Consider the following 20,041-nt stretch of genomic DNA (forward strand, 5'->3'; position numbering starts at 1 on the left):
GGGGTGCCAGAGCAGCGAACAGTTTTGACTGGGCTGAGCGGGAACTGTACTTCCTCAGAGGTAGGGAGGCGAGCAGGCCAGAGGTGGATGAACGCAGTGCCCTTGTTTGGGTGTAGGGCCTGATCAGAGCCTGAAGGTACGGAGGTGCCGTTCCCCTCACAGCTCTGTAGGCAAGCACCATGGTCTTGTAGCGGATGCGAGCAATATCACATGTAAAAGAAAAAGAAAAGCTATGGCTGTCACATACATTATTTTAATGTTTATTTATTTTTTGGTCCAAATGTGTGAATGTGAATCAGTCATCTCCTGTCCACCCATCCTGAGGCCGAAATCTGTAGGATCAAGATCCCGCCCAGTCCTTGGGGTTATTGCAATCATATTTAATCTCCCTGGAGAGTGGAGTCATGAAAAGCTGCTTTCCCCACTGGCTTGAACCAGTCCAAACCAGGCAGACTTGACGTTTGGGTGTGGGTGCACAGCCAGGGGGCGAGAGGCGAGCTATTGAGAGAGCTGCTTGAAATTAAATATTTTAAGTTAGATGAACATCTAGTTTAGGGTGCTAAGGGGTAACAGGAGAAAGCTGGGCTATTTATCTAGTATCTCACACACACACACACACAGCGGCTCAAAGGTAGAGGGGATTACTCAACAGTCTGAGTGGTTCTGGTATTGGGAATAACATAGTTCCTCGCCAGAGTGGGATAGCGTTTGACTGAAGCCAGTGTACGATTGAATTGCCCATTGTCCTCTGCTTTTGCTGTGCCACCAAGAAAACACTGGAATGTTTTCAGGACTCAAAGGCTGAGACATTAAGGACATTACACATCATTCTCCTCAAATTAACACTGACACACACAGCACATTCACACCTTTGGAAATACAATTTCCAGTCAATTACTTTAGTAGTGCTAGAGGTTCATTTTACGTAATATAAGTTCAGCTCAGGATTATGCCAAAAACGAGAAGGACTGAAATTCATTTTACAGAACAGTGCATACTTCAGATAAGCCACGGTTATGTGTATTCAATGCTTGTATTAAAATCTGTCAGAATGAGGGATATACACTGAGTGTACAAAACATTAGTAACACCTGCTCTTTCCATGACATATACTGACCAGGTGAAAGCTATGATCCCTTATTGATGATACTTTTAAAATCCACTTCAATCAGTGTAGACGAAGGGGAGGAGACAGGTCAAAGAAGGATTTTTAAGTCTTGAGACCATTGAGACATGGATTGTGTGTGTGTGCCATTCAGAGGGTGAAAGGGGAAGACAAAATATTTGTGCATTTGAAAGGGGTATAGTAGTAGGTGCCAGGGGCACCGGTATGTGTCAGGAACTGCAACGCTGCTGGATTTTTCACACTCAACCGTTTCCCCATGTGTATCAAGGATGGTTCACCATCCAAAGGACATCTAGTCAACTTTATACAATTGTGAGCAAAAGGGAGGCGTGCGAAGGAAACAGCATGATAAATTGTGTTAATAGGGCGTTGGGCCACCACGAGCAGAACAGCTTCAATGGGTCTGGAACTCTACTGGAGGGATGCGACACCATTCTTCCAAAAGAAATCTCATTGTTTGGCGTTTTGTTGATGGTGGTGGAAAACGCTGTCTCAGGTGCCGCTCCAGAATCTCCCATAAGTGTTCAATTGGGTTGAGATCTGGTGACAGACTGCCATGGCATATGGTTTACATAGTTTTCATTCTCATCAAACCATTTAGTGACCACTCATGCCCTGTGGATGGAGGCATCGTCATCCTATGGTAGTCAAAATGATGGCCTACCCATCATTTTTATACATGACCCTAAGCATGATAGGATGTTAATTGCTTAATTCAATTCAGGAACCAAACCTATGCAGAAGCACCTTCTTACAATATACTTTGTATTCCTAATTTACTCAAGCACTTCCATTATTTTGGCAGTTACCTGTATACACTGTCACACAACAACCTCCAGTAAAACATGAACAGTCAAGAGATGCCACATATTGTGCAAAACAAACACTCAAATCAGAATAAATCTTCAAGAGCTTTTAATCATACATAGAAATGTAGTTCAACAGTACCATCCATTTAGAATGTTATAGCAGTATACTTAGTGTAAAGAGAATTATGTTGTTTTCTGACGATGAATATCCACAGAAATGATAGAAGCTTCTAGAACTACATGAGAGCGAGAGAGACAGAAACGAGTACATGACTACATACATTGTAACACCTCAGACTACATTTTAACACCTCAAATAGGCAACATTTATCTGTGTTTTATGTACCAGTGTCCATCTTCCTTGTTGTGGTTCTTTTTTTGACGAGCAGTGTGGCATTAAAATTCTTTCAAAAAAAAATATTTGCGCTAGCTCCCACTGATCATCATCTGGGATACAATACATCTGACTTAAGCGATTCTTACTGGGATGCAACTGCTCAAGTTGCTTTTAAACAAGGGGGGGCACATTAATGCAGTTGAAATGTGGTATTGTAGACATGGAAGGGATCCAACACACCCTGCCCACAAACACCACTACAGACATTACCATACGTGTTGGTCGTCAGCGCCACAATAACAATTCCAATCGGCAACAGTTCTAAGCAAAAACAAATGTACAAGACAAGGTGAACAGATATGGGCCTACAAATCCCAGAAGCGCTGTTAAAGTCAGTCAATTCCTCATAGGACGTCCTGTGTTGCTTCAGGTCTTCTGCCAGCTCATAGAAACTTGCTCTGTGGGGTTTCAACTCCCAGGTTGTCGAAGTAGCGTAGCATGAAATAGCACACGTTAAGGCTGGGAGGGGGGATGCGCTGCATGCTGCGACATAGCTGCCGGAGAGGACATGGACTGGACCATCGGCTGGGCCGGCGGGGGGAGTGGGTGCAGAGGCTGCGCCCCTGAGTGTGTATTAGGGGAGGGCGGTGGTGTTGGACGTTTGAATTTGTCGGGGCTGTTGCTTCTTCTCGGGGAGGGCCTCTGTTTTGAAGAAAAGAGGGAAGACAGATGGAGATGAGAAACATTCTCAGTTAAGTCAATTCTCTTTCAAAATATCCCCTTCTCAAAAGCTTGTACCAAAAAACTTCAATTAAAAACGCAGTCTCAAATATCCCTTTTAAAAGCTGTGCAACGTCACCCATATCAAACATCAAAACCTGTTTAAAATATACGCTGGGTCTAAATGAATTGTTAACGAAGTTACCATGAAATGTTTACGAGGTTTAATGATTGATTTGTTACATTAAATAATTTAGTAATGACTCAAAAAACATCTGTTTTTAAATCGCCAGTAGGAAACTGCTAGAGAATTGCTAGCTAACTTGTAAGCACAAAAACAGTCAACTTCGGGAGTACAGACCCCAGAAATGGGTTGATCGCCCTCTAGTGGCTAAAGTAAGAACTGCTGAAAATGTACAGTCAAGAGAGAATAAGGGAAAGGGGGATACTTAGTCAGTTGTACAACTGAATGCCTTCAACTGAAATGTGTCTTCCACATTTAACCCAACCTCTCAATCTAATAATTATTCTGTCATGGGAAAGTTTTCTATTTTATTTTTTAAAACAAAGGCATACTAAGACAAAAGAAACGTGACAATGTATCAACTGATAAAAAAATATAATTTCCTTCACTGTGTTATTAAAATGCTAGAAGTGAATGCTGGAATTAAACAATTAACTATGCAAATGAGCAAAAGCTGTGTGTTAAGGAAATAGCAGCCAGTCTCTAATAAGCTCCTGTTGTGTTCAGTGATTTAAAGCAAATAAACTCCTGGGCTATTAATTGAAGTTTTACAGTATTTGAAATCGAACACCATCAAATACTTTTCCGTAAACAGTAACCCTCTTGTGTGAGCATTGGCAAGTCAAACAAATTCAAAGTGCTGGCGAATAGCTGGTGAACAGACTCTGGCTTTGATGAGTGTCCAGGTGGCTGGCCTGAAGCTCCCAGTCACCACCACTTAGTGCTAATGAGCTCTAGGGTCTTCGTAATGACGGCTGCCACCCAGAAACTAACACACTTCAGAGGCACACGCTGACATACTCATCCCTGGAGCACTCAGTGTTACCATGGAAACACTCAGGAAAAAATAAGAGTGCTTGTCCCTTTTCCTATGGGCGATCGCAAGGAAACCGAAAAATAATTTCAGTTGGAGAAAAAAATCTTCAGTTCAGAGTAATCTCCCTGAGCCCTGACTGAGCTGAAACTGGTTTCAACCCCAGGGTGTTCCTGGTACCTGATGAGAGGAGGGTAAACTCCTGTGTCTCCTTCCAGCAGCCAGTCAGACACATGGAAACAACGTTGGTTAACCTGTCTCCATAACCACAGGGAATGGCTTCACTCTACAGAGACAATGTTGACATTGAGCCGGGAGGAGTCAGCAGCAGAAAGTCACTGATGTAATCACAAGATGTTCTACTCAGTCTCCTACTCAGAACGTTTGTATATTTTAGTGTCCATTTGCAATGAATAATCCATATTGCTCTAGCCTGCTCCCAGGTCTGTCTGTGCAGCAATGGAACAAATGATGGGACATAGTGACCTGCATAGGGAGGTGCGAGGGAACGGAACGTCTTAAAGCCTGTGGTAATGAGAGAGATGGAACGGCAGACACACGCAGGTCCTTCTGGCACTGGGAGAAGACCTGCTGAGTTTAACACAGGCACTGGAAGGACACTTAAAGACAGGCAGGGAGGTCCCACAAGATTGTTACCAATGGTATGAGAAAAGGTCATCTTTGGGCATATAGGCTATGGAACTGAAATATACTACACTGAACAAAAATATAAAAACGCAACATGTAAAGTGTTGGTCCCACGTTTCATGAGCTGAAATAAAATATAGTAGAAATGTTCCATACTCACAAAAAGCTTGTCTTACATTTTGTGCACATGTGTTTACATCCTGATTAGTGAGCAATTTCTCCTTTACCAATATAATCCATCCACCTAACAGGTGTGTCATATCAATAAGCTGATTAAACAGCATGGTCATTACACAGGTGCACCTTGTGCTGGGGACAATAAAAGGCCACTCTAAAATGTGCAGTTTTGTCACACAACACAATGCCTCAAGTTGAGGGAGTGTGCAATTGGCATGCTGACTACAGGAAAGTCCACCAGAGCTGTTGCCAGAGAACATAATGTTAATTTCTCTACCATAAGCCGCCTCCATACTTTCAGAGAATTTGGCAGTATGTCCAACCGGGCTCACAACCGCAGACCAGTTGTGTGGGCGAGCGGTTTGCTTAAGTCAACGTTGTAAACAGAGTCCCACATGGTGGCTGTGGGGTTATGGTATGGGCAGGTGTAAGCTGATAACACAATTGCATTTTATCGATACCATGAGATCCTGAGGCCCATTGCGAGGCCCATTGTTTAAAGGTATCTGTGACCAACAGATGTATATCTGTATTCCCTGTCATGTGAAATCCATAGATTAGGGCCTAATTTATTTAAATTGACCGATTTCCTAATATGAACTGTAACTCAGTAAAATCAATGCAATTGTTGCATGTTGCAATTATATTTTTGTTCAGTATAAATCAAGAGCATTCTACTACCTTATCAATGGACTTGAGAGTGTCTACATTGTCCATCATAGGTGTATTAAATAGGTTTAGCAATACAAGCACAACGATGCTAGTTGGACAAAATTCTATATGCCGATCGATTAGACCCGATTTGATTTATATAGTCATGTGGAATACCATACAGGCTAGTTATGTCAAATGACTGACACAGGAGCAAACAAATCACAATGTGATCCAGATTAGATAAACACAACAAAGATTAATGGGCCACATACTCCAAGCCCTCCTCCATGTTGTTGGTAGGAGATCAACTAACGCTACATCTCAATGTACACTCCCATGATATCCACAGTCGGGGTATTTTGGGTTAGTGCCATTGAGCCATTTTAGAGGACAACTGGTATTCATCCATCTACACTTCAACCCCATTTATTTTCTTGGCAGTGTCATGGTAAAATCCATGAGAAATAATCTGATACTGAAGATGAATGTATCCCGAGGCACCAAATAACCAGCAGTACTCACAGTCCTGATCAACACCCTAGCCAAACACTAGGTCTATTCACTACAGAACACCCGAACTGCTACACTAGTTCGGGTGTTCGGGCGTAACTTGCCAACCGTGAGACGCTCCTATTCATTTCAATGAAACCTAAGGCATAAGCGTAAAATTACAATCTGGTTCCATTTTCAAGATGTCAACGAGCAGCTCACAACCGAGAACAATAGAATAAAGTGGCTCACCCTCTGCTTGCGCTGCCCAAAAGTAACGCTTAATTATTTATTTTTTTAAACTCCTGCTTTAGCAATGCCCCAGTGTAGTGCCTGTTAGGAGTTAGATTAACATCTCATAAGACACTTAAATAGCACTATTAAGTGCACTGTAAATTAAACCAAACTGGTTCAGATGTCCATTGCTGGTCTTGATAGGTGCGGAGCAGACTTACCGCTACGGCGTGGGAGGCACTTCCATGGACGTGCAGGGCGGGGGCGTTGAAGTGAGCGATGGCAGCTCTGGACAGGGTGGCCGGGGGAGTGAACCCAACTGTGTGACTGCCGTACGACAGACCTGCATAACAGGATGTGCTAGGAGGATCACTCAAAGGAACTTGCTGCTGGCAAAGGATGTCACCGAAACAGACTAATGTCTCCTTCAATTGGTATTAACTTTGGAAACTGTCAAGAAATGTCTGTCATTTTCAGGGAAAACAATGTGGTTAGGGATATACAGTGCATTCGGAAAGTATTCAAACCCCTAGATTCACATTTTGTTAAGTTACAGCCTTATTCTAAAATGGATTAAATCGTTTTTTTAAACTCATCAATCTACACACAATACCCCATAATGACAAAGCAAAAATAGATAAACATTTTTAAATAAATTATAAAAAATGTCAAACTGAAATATCACATTTACATAAGTATTCAGACCATTTACTCAGTACTCTGTTGAAGCACCTTTGGCAGCGATTACAGCCTTGAGTCTTCTTGGGTATGACGCTATAAGCTTGGCACACCTATATTTGGGGAGTTTCTCCCATTCTTCTCTGCAGATCCTATTAAGCTCTGTCAGGTTGGATGGGGAGCTTCCCTGCGCAGCTATTTTCAGGTCTCTCCAGAGATGTTCGATTGGGTTCAAGTCCAGGCTCTGGCTGGGCCACTCAATGACATTCAGAGACTTGTCCCGAAGCAACTCCTGCATTGTCTTGGCTGTGTGCTTAGTGTTGTTGTCCTGTTGAAAGGCGAACCTTCACCCCAGTCTGGAGCAGGTTTTCAACAAGGATCCATCTGTACTTTGTTCCGTTCATCTTTCTCTCGATCCTGACTAGACCCCCAGTCCCTGCCTCTGAAAAACATCCCCACAGCATGATGCTGCCACCACCATGCTTCAGCATAGGGATGGTGCCAGGTTTCCTCAAGACGTAACGCTTGGCATTCAGGCCAAAGGGTTCGATCTTGGTTTCATCAGTCCAGAAAATCTTGTTTCACATGTTCTGAGAGTCCTTTAGGTGCCTTTTGGCAAACTCAAAGTGGGCTGTCATGTGCCTGTTACGGAGGAGTGACTTCTGTCTGGCCACTACCAAAAAGGCCTGATTGGTAGAGTGCTACAAAGATGGTTGTCCTTCTGGAAGTTTATCCTATCTCCACAGAGGAACTCTGGAGCTCTGTCAGAGTAACCACCGGGTTCTTGGTCACTTCTCTGGCCAAGGCTCTTTCCCCCCGAATGCTCAGTTTGGACAGGCAGCCAGCTCTAGGAAATCTTGGCGGTTCCAAACCTCTTCCATTTAAGACTGATGGAGGCCACTGTGTTCTTGGGGAACTTCAATGTTGCAGAACATTTTTAGTACCCTTTCCCAGATCTGTTCCTCGACAATCCTGTCTCGGAGCTCTACAGACAATTCCTTCGACCTCATGGCTTGGTTTTTACTCTGACATGCTCTGTCAACTGTGGGACCTTATATAGACAAGTGTGCGCCTTTCCAATCAATCTCATCTCAAGGATGATCAATGGAAACAGGATGCACCTGAACTCAATTTCGAGTCTCATAGCAAAGAGCCTGAATACTTATCTAAATAAGGTGTTTTTTATTCCGAATACATTCGTAAAAAATTCTACAAACCCGTTTTCACTTTGTCATTATGGGGTATTGTGTGTAGATTGATAATTATTCAATTTTACTTGTATTTTTTTGTCCATTTTAGAATAAGGCTGTAACGTAACAAAATGTGGAAAAAGTGAAGGGGTATGAATACTTTCCAAAAGCACTGTAAATAGCATTTCATTTCAGGGGATAAGCCATGCGCTACCTGAATCTGTTTACAATTGAATTTAAGAATAGATTTAATATTTTGATAGACCTGTTGACCTGACGTTCAAAACAAGCAGAGACCTTGCAACCGAGACAGGACTTGTACCAAGGGGACCTTAAATTCACCCAATTATCAGTAAGGATCTATCAACCTGTAACAGAGCGTTCCAGAGACACAGCTAGATACAATGTTACTTAATGATTAACGGAATACATCTATTCATATTACAATACAATATACAACAGAGTCAAAGGTGCTCTTTTTGTATGTGGACCTTTCTCTCCTTCACCCAGTGACATAATAGATACTCATAAAACAGAGTGTAGTGGTTATGAGGTGTAGGACATGGGCTATGGACTTCCTGTAACTATACCCTACCAGGTGATATAGGTCGGCTGGAGCTGGGGGAAGGAGTGTATGGGATGGGACTGGACACTGTCCGTGCTCGCAGGCCTTGAGCTGACATCTCATTGAAGTACCTGAAGGGTGAAAAGACCATAGTTTAGACAATTAACTTCTGTCTCTAAATATCACTTCCAAATCCCTTGAGCAATGATTTGCTGTCTGAAACAGAAAGGAAGTGAGAGTGTGGGGTGGGGTTGCTTATAGGATGGTTGGTTATGCATGGCTGACAGTGGAGCAGAGACTAGACATTGGTTGGAGATGGTGAAGTTGGACCAGAGGGTTTTGTGGGTTGTTGTTTCATGTCTACCTCTCGTCGTCCATCTCCAGACTGGACTCGCTCTCAGACAGCTGTCTACACAGGGCTTCACGGCGCTCCATCTCTCTCTGCAGCTTCCTCTGCAGACGGATGTTCTCCTCACGCATGTGCCGCTCCTCCTCAATGTACTGGGCCCGCTTTTCTGTGTCTGGGAGGGGACGGACAAATAAAGTTGAATCAAAAACCAATGCAACACCATTACACAACAACGAGTCATTACACAACAATGTATTTTTCTGAGAGAGCAAAGATGCAACAGTATTTTCCAAAAGTACAAGTCTATGCTCTTTATTGCTGTAGTACAGCAGCTATTGCACCTAAATAGGTCAAGTCTGGTCTCTAAAAACAGAGGTTTCTGGTATTTAAGTCCATGATTTCATCAGCTTGTTAGTATTTTGGTCCAAGAGCTTTAGACAGAATAGATTGATATGACAGCTCCCTCTGGTGGCCAAATATATAAAAAGAGCATCCTTCTGCTGAACTCATCTCCCGAGGCCAGTGTTCCCCAACAGCACACATTTGTTGTTGTTGACTGATGATTAGTTGACAAGTTGAATCAGGTGTGCTTGCCTAGGGCTAAAACAAAATGGGGTACTGTTGAGGATACACAAGGACTGGAGTTGGGAAAACACTGCCCTAAGCCAGGGGTATGCAAATAGATTCAGCCACGGGCTGATATTTGTCAGAGCGAATGGTCGGGGGGCCAGAACACAATTATAATAATCTGTACATGGAAAATTTACCACAACTAAGCCCACATTGCAACAAGATCACTCGCTGGCCAGTTTTGGCCTGTTGCTGACCCCTGTCCTAGGCCAACAGGTTGCCTCCCACAATGTAAACAATGTTCCATGCCGTTGGCCTAGGTCTAGGATTTCTGAGACTCTGGACCGGTCAACTACTAAAACAGAGTTAGGTTTCACTGAGAAAGTTAAGGATATTTGAGAAGAAATGACAGATCTGCGCAGAGATAATATCAAGGGATTGAAAAAGAGCTTGATTATGGTCTACTTGGAACCTGCCGTTGGAAATGTGAGTGCCTGTTCGGTCTGAGGGTGAAACTGTGCATGTCCACATTTGTTTGAGTGATAATATTACCACCGTTCCCAAATTGAACATGCATCTGTAAAGAGGAGCACTCTACCGTGACCCACTACCACTGTTGTTCTAAGATCACATGGTACGGCAACTCCACCGCCAACTCCATCACTAAGACACGGGCAGTACAGGAGCATCATGTCAAAAACTGGAAGACTGGCCAATAGTTTCTACCCTTAGACCATCAGGATGCTGAATAGTCACGAGTAGCTGCTCCACCCGCTACTCCCCCTATGGACATGTTCCCCCCACCCAACAGACTTTTACTCTGCCCCCCACCCCAACGACATTCATCTCTGTTTCAGTTAATGTTTTATTTCACTTGGTCCCCCCACCCAACAGACTTTTACTCTGCCCCCCACCCCAACGACATTCATCTCTGTTTCAGTTGTTAATGTTTTATTTCACTTGGTCCCCCCACCCAACAGACTTTTACTCTGCCCCCCACCCCAACGACATTCATCTCTGTTTCAGTTGTTATTGTTTTATTTCACTTGGTCCCCACACCCCCTCAATGGTCATGCTGCTCCCCCACGGTCATTCCCTGCACCCCCTCAAGTCTACTCTGCCTCCATCCCAATGGATATTTATTTATTCATCATGGTTACAGTTATGTATATCGTTCTATTTCTATTGTTGTTTTTTTATGACCATTTTCATTATTTTATTTAACTTAGACCTGCATGTTGGAGCCTAAGATTTTTACTGTACCCTGCAATCACACCTGCAACCATGTCCATGTGACTATTAAACACTCCGAATCTGAACAAAACACATTAGTTAAAATAACTGACTGTAAATCTACAGCAAAGCCATTTGAAAGCCCCCTTCAGCACCAAATCTTTTCCGAATTGTGGCAAAGACTACTGCATCTAGTTTTATGGGTTCTACGTAACCAGGTCACATCATGATAAATTCACTGTTGACCATTGGCCTTTGAAACTCACGCTGCAGCTCAGTGGTACGGAGGCTCTTCTTCAGCCTCTCCACTTCGTCCTTCAGGAAGCGGATATGCCGCATCATGTTCTCCGGAGAGTCAATCTCCATGGAAACATCCCTGGGGGAGGGAGGAGCAGACACAGGCTGGTCCAACTTCTCCTGGAGGATTCTGTCAAAGACAAGTGAGCTCCAATGAATCAACACAGGGAAAAGTCAACCTTTTACCATTGTATAGGTTATTCCTACTGTTCTAATAAAGAGAATCAATAGAGAGCATACAACAGTGTGAAGGTTCATTTTGTTTACTTTCAACCATTCCCAGACTCCAGCACCTAGGTTTTTCTAGATCTAAACATACTACTCCTAAAGAATATATAGTTGCTACAGAACAAAACGCCTACCTTTTCTCTGCCTCCAATTTGTCCATGCGCTTCCACAGTCTATTGACAAGAGCCTCTTGTTCTTGCTCTAATGTGTTTTCAAGGTCAATCTTCTCACGCCTTAGCTGGAAACAAAGGGAACACAGCAAAGAGATATTCAGCTTGAAAACATCTTACCTTCCACAAAGAAATGTGCACCCACACACAAAATTCTACACTCCATCATGGTAATGCACATGCCCTTAAGTGGGTGTGCCGACATGATGTCCTCAGGAGAGACTCAGCTGCACCAAGACAATGTCTGTCTCTGAAATCTGTCTTGCCTACCACTTACTAAAACTGCATACTGTGTACTAATGGTACTACATACTATTTAGAACGTACTGATAAGTAAAATCGAATGCAGTAAGCAAAAAATATTAACATACTAAGCTCATCCATACTGAGAACGCATCATCTAATGTGCAATTACGTTGATTCCCACCATTTGTTAATTTTGGTACAGCCATATATCACCATATCTGATTAACAACTGTTGTTAAATACGGAGAAAAAAAATCATCTACTATACTGAACAAAAATATAAACGCAACACGTAAAGTGTTAGTCCCATGTTTCATGAGCTGAGATAATATGTTCCATGGGCACAAACATTTGATTTCTCTCAAATGTTGTTTACAATTCTGTTAGTGAGCATTTCTCCTTTGCTAGGATAATCCACCCACCTGACAGGTTTGCCAAATCAAGAAGCAGATTAAACAGCATGCTCATTACACAGGTACACCTTGTACCGGGGACAATAAAAGGCCACAGATCTCTCAAGCTGAGGGAGCGTGCAACTTGCATGCTGGCTGCAGGAATGTCCACCAGAGCTGTTGCCAGAATTTAATGTTAATTTCTCTACCATAAGCCACCTCCAACTTTATTTTAGAGAATTTAGCAGTATGTACAACCGGCCTCACAACCGCAGACTGTGCAAGTGTAACCACGCCAGCACAGGACCGCCACATCCGGCTTCTTCACCTGCATAATCATCTGAGACCAGCCACCCGGACAGCTGATGAAACTGAGGAGTATTTCTGTCTGTAATGAAGCCCTTTTGTGAGGAAAACGTATTCTGATTGCCCGGCCTGGCTCCCCAGTGGGTGGGCCCAGCTCCCAAGGCCTATCCTTGGCTGTACCCCTGCCAGGCCACGTGAAATCAATAGATTATGGCCAAATACGTTTATTTCAACTGACTGATTTCTTTATCTGAACTGTAACTTTGTAAAATTTTTGAAATTGTTGCATGTTGGGTTTATATTTTTGTTTAGCATAGTTTCAACTAGAGGTCGACCGATTATGATTTTTCAACGCCGATACCGATTACTGGAGGACCAAAAAAAGCCGATACCGATTTATCGGCCTATTTTTTTTGTTGTTGTTGTAATAATGACAATTACAACAATACTGAATGAACACTTATTTTAACTTAATATAATACATCAATAAAATCAATATAGCCTCAAATAAATAATGAAACATGTTCAATTTGGTTTAAATAATGCAAAAACAAAGTGTTGGAGAAGAAAGTAAAAGTGCAATATTTGCCATGTAAGAAAGCTAACGTTTAAGTTCCTTGCTCAGAACATGAGAAAGCTGGTGGTTCCTTTTAACATGAGTCTTCAATATTCCCAGGTAAGAAGTTTTAGGTTGTAGTTATTATAGGAATTAAAGGACTATTTCTCTCTATACGATTTGTATTTCATATACCTTTGACTATTGGATGTTCTTATAGGCACTTTAGTATTGCCAGTGTAACAGTATAGCTTCCATCCCTCTCCTCGCCGCTACCTTGGCTCGAACCAGGAACACATCAACAACAGCCACCCTCGAAGCAGCGTTACCCATGCAGAGCAAGGGGAACAACTACTCCAAGTCTCAGAGCGAGTGAAGTTTAAAACGTATTAGCGCGCACCCCGCTAACTAGCTAGCCATTTCACATCGGTTACACCAGCCTAATCTCGGGAGTTGATAGGCTTGAATTCATAAACAGCAGAGCTGCTGGCAAAACGCACGAAAGTGCTGTTTGAATGAATGCTTACGAGCCTGCTGGTGCCCACCATCGCTCAGACTGCTCTTTCAAATCATAGACTTAGTTATAACATAACACACCGAAATACGAGCCTTAGGTCATTAATATGGTCGAATCCGGAAACTATCATCTCGAAAACAAAACATTTATTCTTTCAGTGAAATACAGAACCGTTCCGTATTTTATCTAATGGGTGGCATCCATGAGTCTAAATATTCCTGTTACATTGCACAACCTTCAATGTTATGTCATAATTACGTAAAATTCTGGCAAATTAGTTCGCAATGAGCCAGGCGGCCCAAACTGTTGCATATACCCTGACTCTGCGTGCAATGAATGCAAGTGACACAATTTCACCTGGTTAATATTGCCTGCTAACCTGGATTTCTTTTAGCTAAATTTGCAGGTTTAAAAATATATACTTCTGTGTACTGATTTTAAGAAAGGCATTGATGTTTATGGTTAGGTACACGTTGGAGCAACTACAGTCCTTTTTCGCGAATGCGCACTGCATCGATTATATGCAACGCAGGACACGCTAGATAAACTAGTAATATCATCAACCATGTGTAGTTATAACTAGTGATTATGATTGATTGTTTTTTATAAAATACGTTTAATGCTAGCTAGCAACTTACCTTGGCTTTTTACTGCATACGCGCAACAGGCGGGCTCCTCGTGAGGCAGGTGGTTAGAGCGTTGGACTAGTTAACCGTAAGGTTGCAAGATTGAATCCCTGAGCTGACAAGGTAAAAATCTGTCGTTCTGTCCCTGAACAAGGCAGTTAACCCACCGTTCCTAGGCCGTCATTGAAAATAAGAATGTGTTCTTAACTGACTTGCCTAGTTAAATAAAGGTGTCCAAAATGACCGATTGTTATGAAAACTTGAAATCGGCCCTAATTAAATCGGCCATTCCGATTAATCGGTCGACCTCTAGCTTCAACATTATTGGGCTATTTACATTTCTTTGAAGTTCTCTCTCAAAGATCTGACTTACCCCCCCCCAATTTTCACCTAAAATGTCAAACCCAAACCTGTAGCTCAGGACCTGCAGCAAGAATATGCATACTCTTGATACCATTTGAAAGGAAACACTCTGAAGTTTGTGGAAATGTGAAATTAATGTAGGAGAATATCACACACTGTTCAAAATGTTGCATCAAGTCTACCCAAATGTGCCAAATGGATACATTTTCAAGTACATAACTATATAGAACATATATAGAGAAGACATCAGAAGTTAGAGACACAGCAAGGTGACACAGCAAGGCGATCCTGTAGAGGTTAAATGTGAATATTTGTTGCTACTTTTTAAGTAAATACCTGTAATTAACTTGTGCAATACATTAGGAGATAAAGAACATCACGTTCTTCATTTCACCCATCAAATCCTTTTTAATTATGAAGCTTGCCAGTAGTCCCGTCAGGTGGTGTTTGTTTACAAGCACAAAACTACAAGAGACCCTGTCACTCACATGTGATCTAGTTACAGTATGGAATTCACAACTAAATGTTTGCCAGCTAGACGTCTTATCACTATTAAGTTAACTGTCTAAAATGTGCTAAATGCTCTGCAGTTGTGCATTTGGTTTGCTAATTTAGTAGGTAGCTAGCTATCTAGCTAAGTGGTTAGCTTCTTCCAAAATCAAGCTCTGCTTGGTAACAGCAGAGAAGACCCTCCTGGATCAAGAGCCTTGCAGTTTAATATTTGTTTTGTGCATGCAGAAAACTGTGTAGCCATTTTGAGTTACTTGTATAACTTTCTGAGCTGGGATGTCTGTCCTGCAATAGTTTAGGTCAGAGACTATAAAATGTTTGCAATGAGATCGTTAACATTTAGTTCGCATTCTCTATAGGATTTTACATGTGCTTGTTACCATTGCTAACCTTTGGATTACAGGGGCTCAGTGGTGTTTGAAAATAGCACCCCTTGTGTTCAGTGCCAGTATTGGCACAAGATCAGTATGAAGGTATGACAATCTGGATACCGCCCAAGCCGACTATTTAGAATGCAAGTATGGGTATTCAGAAACTGTCAATGTCATTTCACATAGTGTCATTATGTCACTGTACCTGCTCCAAGGTGAGCTGCTTTGATATAGTGTCATTCTCCATTTTTTTAATCTTCTTCATCAGTTTGTTGACCTGGAACTCCTGCTCCTGCTCCAAGTGCTGTTCCAACTCAGCTTTCTCATGTTGTAACTGTGGGAGCAGAAATCAATGTGACTAATAGAAACTAATGAAAATATTTGCATTAAAGCACTGTGGTTAGATGTTGATATATCTTTTTTATAGAGGTGGTAATAGGTTGGTGCTGCTTGTCTCTAAAATGATTGTGATCTGGAGAAGAATGTGTTGTGAAATGGCGGCGGTGCAGCTAGATATTGCCAAAAGCAACCAAAGTAACCACATTTGGCCATCTACCAATAAAAAGGGTGTGGCTCATAGGTTGTTAAAAATGAGACGATTGTGACTAATACCCAGCACTGGCTAATCATCAGATCAAAATAAAACATAGGACAATTAAGAAAGAGGGGGTTGAGCTATTTTAGTTGCATGCTAGAGTTCATTTTGACAGTCTAACCTCACGTTCCTCTGTTCTCGGGGCACAGACGGTTATAGAAACACCACAACAGACTGGAGTTGTGCAGCCAACATTCTCAAATGATCAACAGCTTCAGGCCACATCAAGTGTTAACATTCTCTTAAATTAGCCTAAAAACACTCTGGTATTTAACTGCTATGCATACCATCTTACTGACAAGAGCTATGAGTTTTGTTTGAAGATAAACATAATTTATGAAGCCTCACAACAGTTTAGAAATGGGCAGCACCAGAGACCTGTGTCTGAAGGTGGATACAGGACATCTAGGGTATAGGTGACCCACTCCTTATAGTAGTAGTAGCCTATACCACTGAAAATACTAATACTATTAACCATTTACTGTTGAAGCCTGGGGTGTGGTGGAACAGGGTTTCCAGTACAAATTCACATTAGCGTTGTTTTAGCCTGGTGCCTTAGTTTTTCTTGTAAAATGTATTCTATGTCACGCATTTCTCCATGTTTACAGAAGTGGCTCCTTACCACAGACATGACTACCACAACTACCATTTTATAGGGACACTTGGGGGGGGGGGGGGGGGGGGGCGAGCGTCTGTCGACACTAAAGAATAGGAGCAGAAGTAGGTCTGTTTCATGTTAGGGAACAGGACCAATAACAATAGCCTCCAGACTGTTTGACCTTTAACAAGGGTCTGGTAAAACACATGAGTGGTCCACATTAGTCAGTACTACAAAAGGTCAACAGCTCATATTTGCCACGGGGCCACATGTGGGTCAGTTGCAAGAGAGACCAAATAGCCTAACCAAGGAATAGGAGGAGTCAGTCAAGAGTAATTTAGAGTCGCAATGAAGTCGGTTAATAAAATACTTAAGGCAAGAACCATTACTGCTGTTATGCGCTCCACCCCAAACACAAATCCTTACATTTTCACTCTGCGACAAATACTTGGCATAAGTCAAGTGCCCCAGAGCCAGTTCTCTTTCGGCTGTCACTTACTTGCATGAGTTTTCTTGACAGTTCATTTGTGAGAAATTCCTCCTCTTTCTCATAGTTGACAGCGAGGGTCTCCTTCTCCTTCTGCAGGGCCTGGATCTTCTTGAACAGGGTGTTGCTGATGAACTCCTCCTCCTGCTCAGCCCTGGCTTGCTGCAGTCACAGAGAAAGGTAACATTTACAGAAAAGATGAGTGCAGCATTCACAGCAAGATGGCTCACTGAATAAAACATGTCTTAATTGTGTTAAGAGATGCTTCAAAAATGTTGGAATGGGTAACAATGGCACCATATGAAGTGATTTGTCATTGCCAATCTAATGTCAACCTCTACCACACTGCTCGGGAGAGCTCACAGCTGTATCTGTGCTAAAATATGGTATTCCTATTGTTAAAGACTTTTAATTGACTGCAGTAGCATCTGTGCAAAAACAAGGAATAACACGGTGCTGGTTTGCTGCATTGGAGGAAGCAGTTAGTCCCCCCCCCCCCCCCAATGACTCAAGCAGTAGCCCATTGCAGTAACTGAAGGAGTGAGGAACGAGCTATTTTGTGTTTTACTGTCAATAGTCATAGTGACGAAATAAGAGACAGAAAGGGGGGTGGTGGGGGGCGCAAAACAGGGGAACAAGGAGAAATTAAATCAAAACCATGCTAGTCATACCGATGCATTGGACAGGCAGAGTAGGTGTTGTTCAACTAAGCTCCGTAGCTACTGTATGTAATGATTTATTATAAATTCAACAGTTGTGTCAAGGGTTAGCTGTAAAGTTAAGCACAAAAACAACGGAAACACCAAGCCTCAGCAAAGGATTCAGTTAATAAAAAATTAATATATTGTTAACTAACGTTTGATACAAACGTCAACTTCTTGGTCACCACTGACTGTTCAAATGGATCGATTGGTATTAGCAAATGAACCTGGCATTGGCTAACTAGCTAGCAACACCAAAACATAACGGGCTAGCTAACATTTAGGTTAGCTAGTTAACCATCTAGCTACGCTATCACTCTAAGCGAACTAATGCTAGGTTCTTAACATGGCTAGCTACGTCCGTTGCCTTTATTTCGCTACTAGTTAGTTAATTAACATTAGTTTGTTAACCTAGTTGCAATTTCGTACGTTTAAAGTACATGTCTAGATGCATTTTTTAAATGTAGCTAATGTCAGCTAGCTAGCTAGGCTAATCAACAACAAAAAAACAAGTTACTCACAATGGTGACGCTAGCTTTACGCAGGTCCCTATTCTCCTCCTGTAGCGCCTTGCACTTGAGTTTGAACGTCTCTAGCTCAATTTTAAGAACTTTGTTCTCTTGTTGTAGTGAGGCTAGTCTGTTCGTTAACTCCTCTAATCGAAACTGTGAAATGACTACTCCCGGCTTGCTCGAATTTGAGGCTGAGGTTGACATCGGGGTAACCGAGCTACTCCCTGCTCCGTCGGTGTCGCTCTCGCTTGCACTGTCCGCCATAGCTGTGTGCGACAGTGTGGAGGAGACGGGATCTGCAGTGTTTGTAGTACATCAGCCTACGAACATTCTGTGTGGTGTAACCAAAGACTGAACATGGAGAAAGATGTTTCACCGGATGTATAAATCTGAAGCATCCGTATGGAATTTCCACTCCCCACCAAATATGGCGAGGAGATGAAGCCCAGTAGCCGGCAGTGACTGAGATGGAACTGGTCTGAGTGTCTGCTGATTTTCTCATCGAACAAAAGCCGGATTTCAATACAGTTTCTGTCGCAAAACTAAAATATGTTACGAACAGAGTACACTACGTTTTGTAGACGTGATCCCTTGACAAAAAAAGTTTTAATTGCAAGGAGTGCAAGGGCGAATTTAGTTACTGCACACGCGCACTTCACATAGAAGTTGTTCTCTAACGGAAATATGCAAATTCATGCTAGAACGCACCAATAGGATTTCGCTAGCTAGCTCGTGCTTGGCTCTGCCCACATACTTGTTTGTTCCGCTCGCTATGCGTAATTTGCTCCCATTGAAAACGACACAGATGAACTATCTGGTTAGTTATATCTTTGGTGTGACCTTGCTCTGGGTTTCAACCACACGCGTGTTAAAATAGCGTCACCTTGTGGAGATAGCTCTGTGGAAAAACAAAGCGCGCTTGTTTGAAATGGAAAAGCGTTGTGGTAGATATTGATAAAGAAGAACATCAAGACAAAGCAGCTGCTTTACAGGTGGGATGCAGCTGCTTTACAGGTGGGATGCAAGCGCTTCATCCCGAGGGGTTCATGTTGATTGTACGGAGATTGTGACAGCTGGTTAAATGGCGTCCCTTGACAAGGCAAGAAGAAGATGTATGTCAGGAGAAGTGCAGTATTATCATGAGAAGAGTTATACTTCGAGTAGGGAGGAGGAATGGAGGGGAGAAGATAGGCAGAGAGGGTCTAAGTAGTGCTGAACTATTACGGAAAGTTTGTGGCAAACTTGTCCACATTGTTGCATCCGCTTCACCAACTGCTGCAGGCCGATACAAAGTGGAATTGTTCCCCACAATGCGAAGAAGCATTCAAGACTTGCAAACAGCGTCTGCTAAAGAGCAAGTGGCTTGCCCACTACAACACATAGATGAAGCTGAGACTCGCGTGTGATGCATCTCCATACGGAGTAGGAGCTGTCCTCTCACATGTTCTATCGTCAGGTGAAGAACACCCTATTGCATTTGCATCACGGACTCTGTCACCAAGTGAGACAAATTATGCTCAAATTGAGAAGGAAGCCCTGAGCATAATATTCGGAGTGAAGAAGTTTCACAAATACCTCTACGGAAGGAAGTTCCAACTGCTGACAGATCACAAGCCTCTGTTGGCCATCCTTGGACCAAAATCAGCTATACCAACCCTTGCTGCACTTCGAATGCAACGATGGGCTCTGATATTGTTAGCCTACGACTACGAGATTGAGTACAGACGAT

At 42.5% G+C, this 20,041-nt stretch overlaps 1 protein-coding gene across 1 annotated transcript; it reads right to left on the reverse strand.

The window, feature by feature from the left end:
* Positions 1-2,024: 2,024 nt before the first annotated feature.
* Positions 2,025-18,666, reverse strand: LOC139562367 (coiled-coil domain-containing protein 6-like). The gene is made up of 9 exons (XM_071380047.1): positions 18,322-18,666; positions 17,112-17,261; positions 15,625-15,753; positions 11,497-11,600; positions 11,104-11,264; positions 9,050-9,206; positions 8,716-8,816; positions 6,474-6,595; positions 2,025-2,974 (listed from the first exon to the last, which is right to left on the reverse strand). The coding sequence occupies exons 1-9, from the start codon at positions 18,574-18,576 to the stop codon at positions 2,786-2,788; spliced, it is 1,368 nt and encodes a 455-aa protein (XP_071236148.1). The 5' UTR covers positions 18,577-18,666; the 3' UTR covers positions 2,025-2,785.
* Positions 18,667-20,041: the final 1,375 nt, after the last annotated feature.

Source organism: Salvelinus alpinus, chromosome 32 (genome assembly GCF_045679555.1).
Source record: "Salvelinus alpinus chromosome 32, SLU_Salpinus.1, whole genome shotgun sequence".
Taxonomy (NCBI): Eukaryota; Metazoa; Chordata; class Actinopteri; order Salmoniformes; family Salmonidae; genus Salvelinus; species Salvelinus alpinus.

What these genes read in the sequence shown, in the direction of transcription:
- LOC139562367 (XM_071380047.1), bottom strand. Translation starts at nt 18,576, where the DNA reads ATGGCGGACAGTGCAAGCGAGAGCGACACCGACGGAGCAGGGAGTAGC. An exon ending in GTAAAGCTAGCGTCACCATT is followed by an intron (nt 17,262 to 18,321) that starts GTGAGTAACTTG and finishes CTGTGACTGCAG; the next exon opens with CAAGCCAGGGCTGAGCAGGA. An exon ending in GTGCCTCCCACGCCGTAGCG is followed by an intron (nt 2,975 to 6,473) that starts GTAAGTCTGCTC and finishes TCTTCAAAACAG; the next exon opens with AGGCCCTCCCCGAGAAGAAG.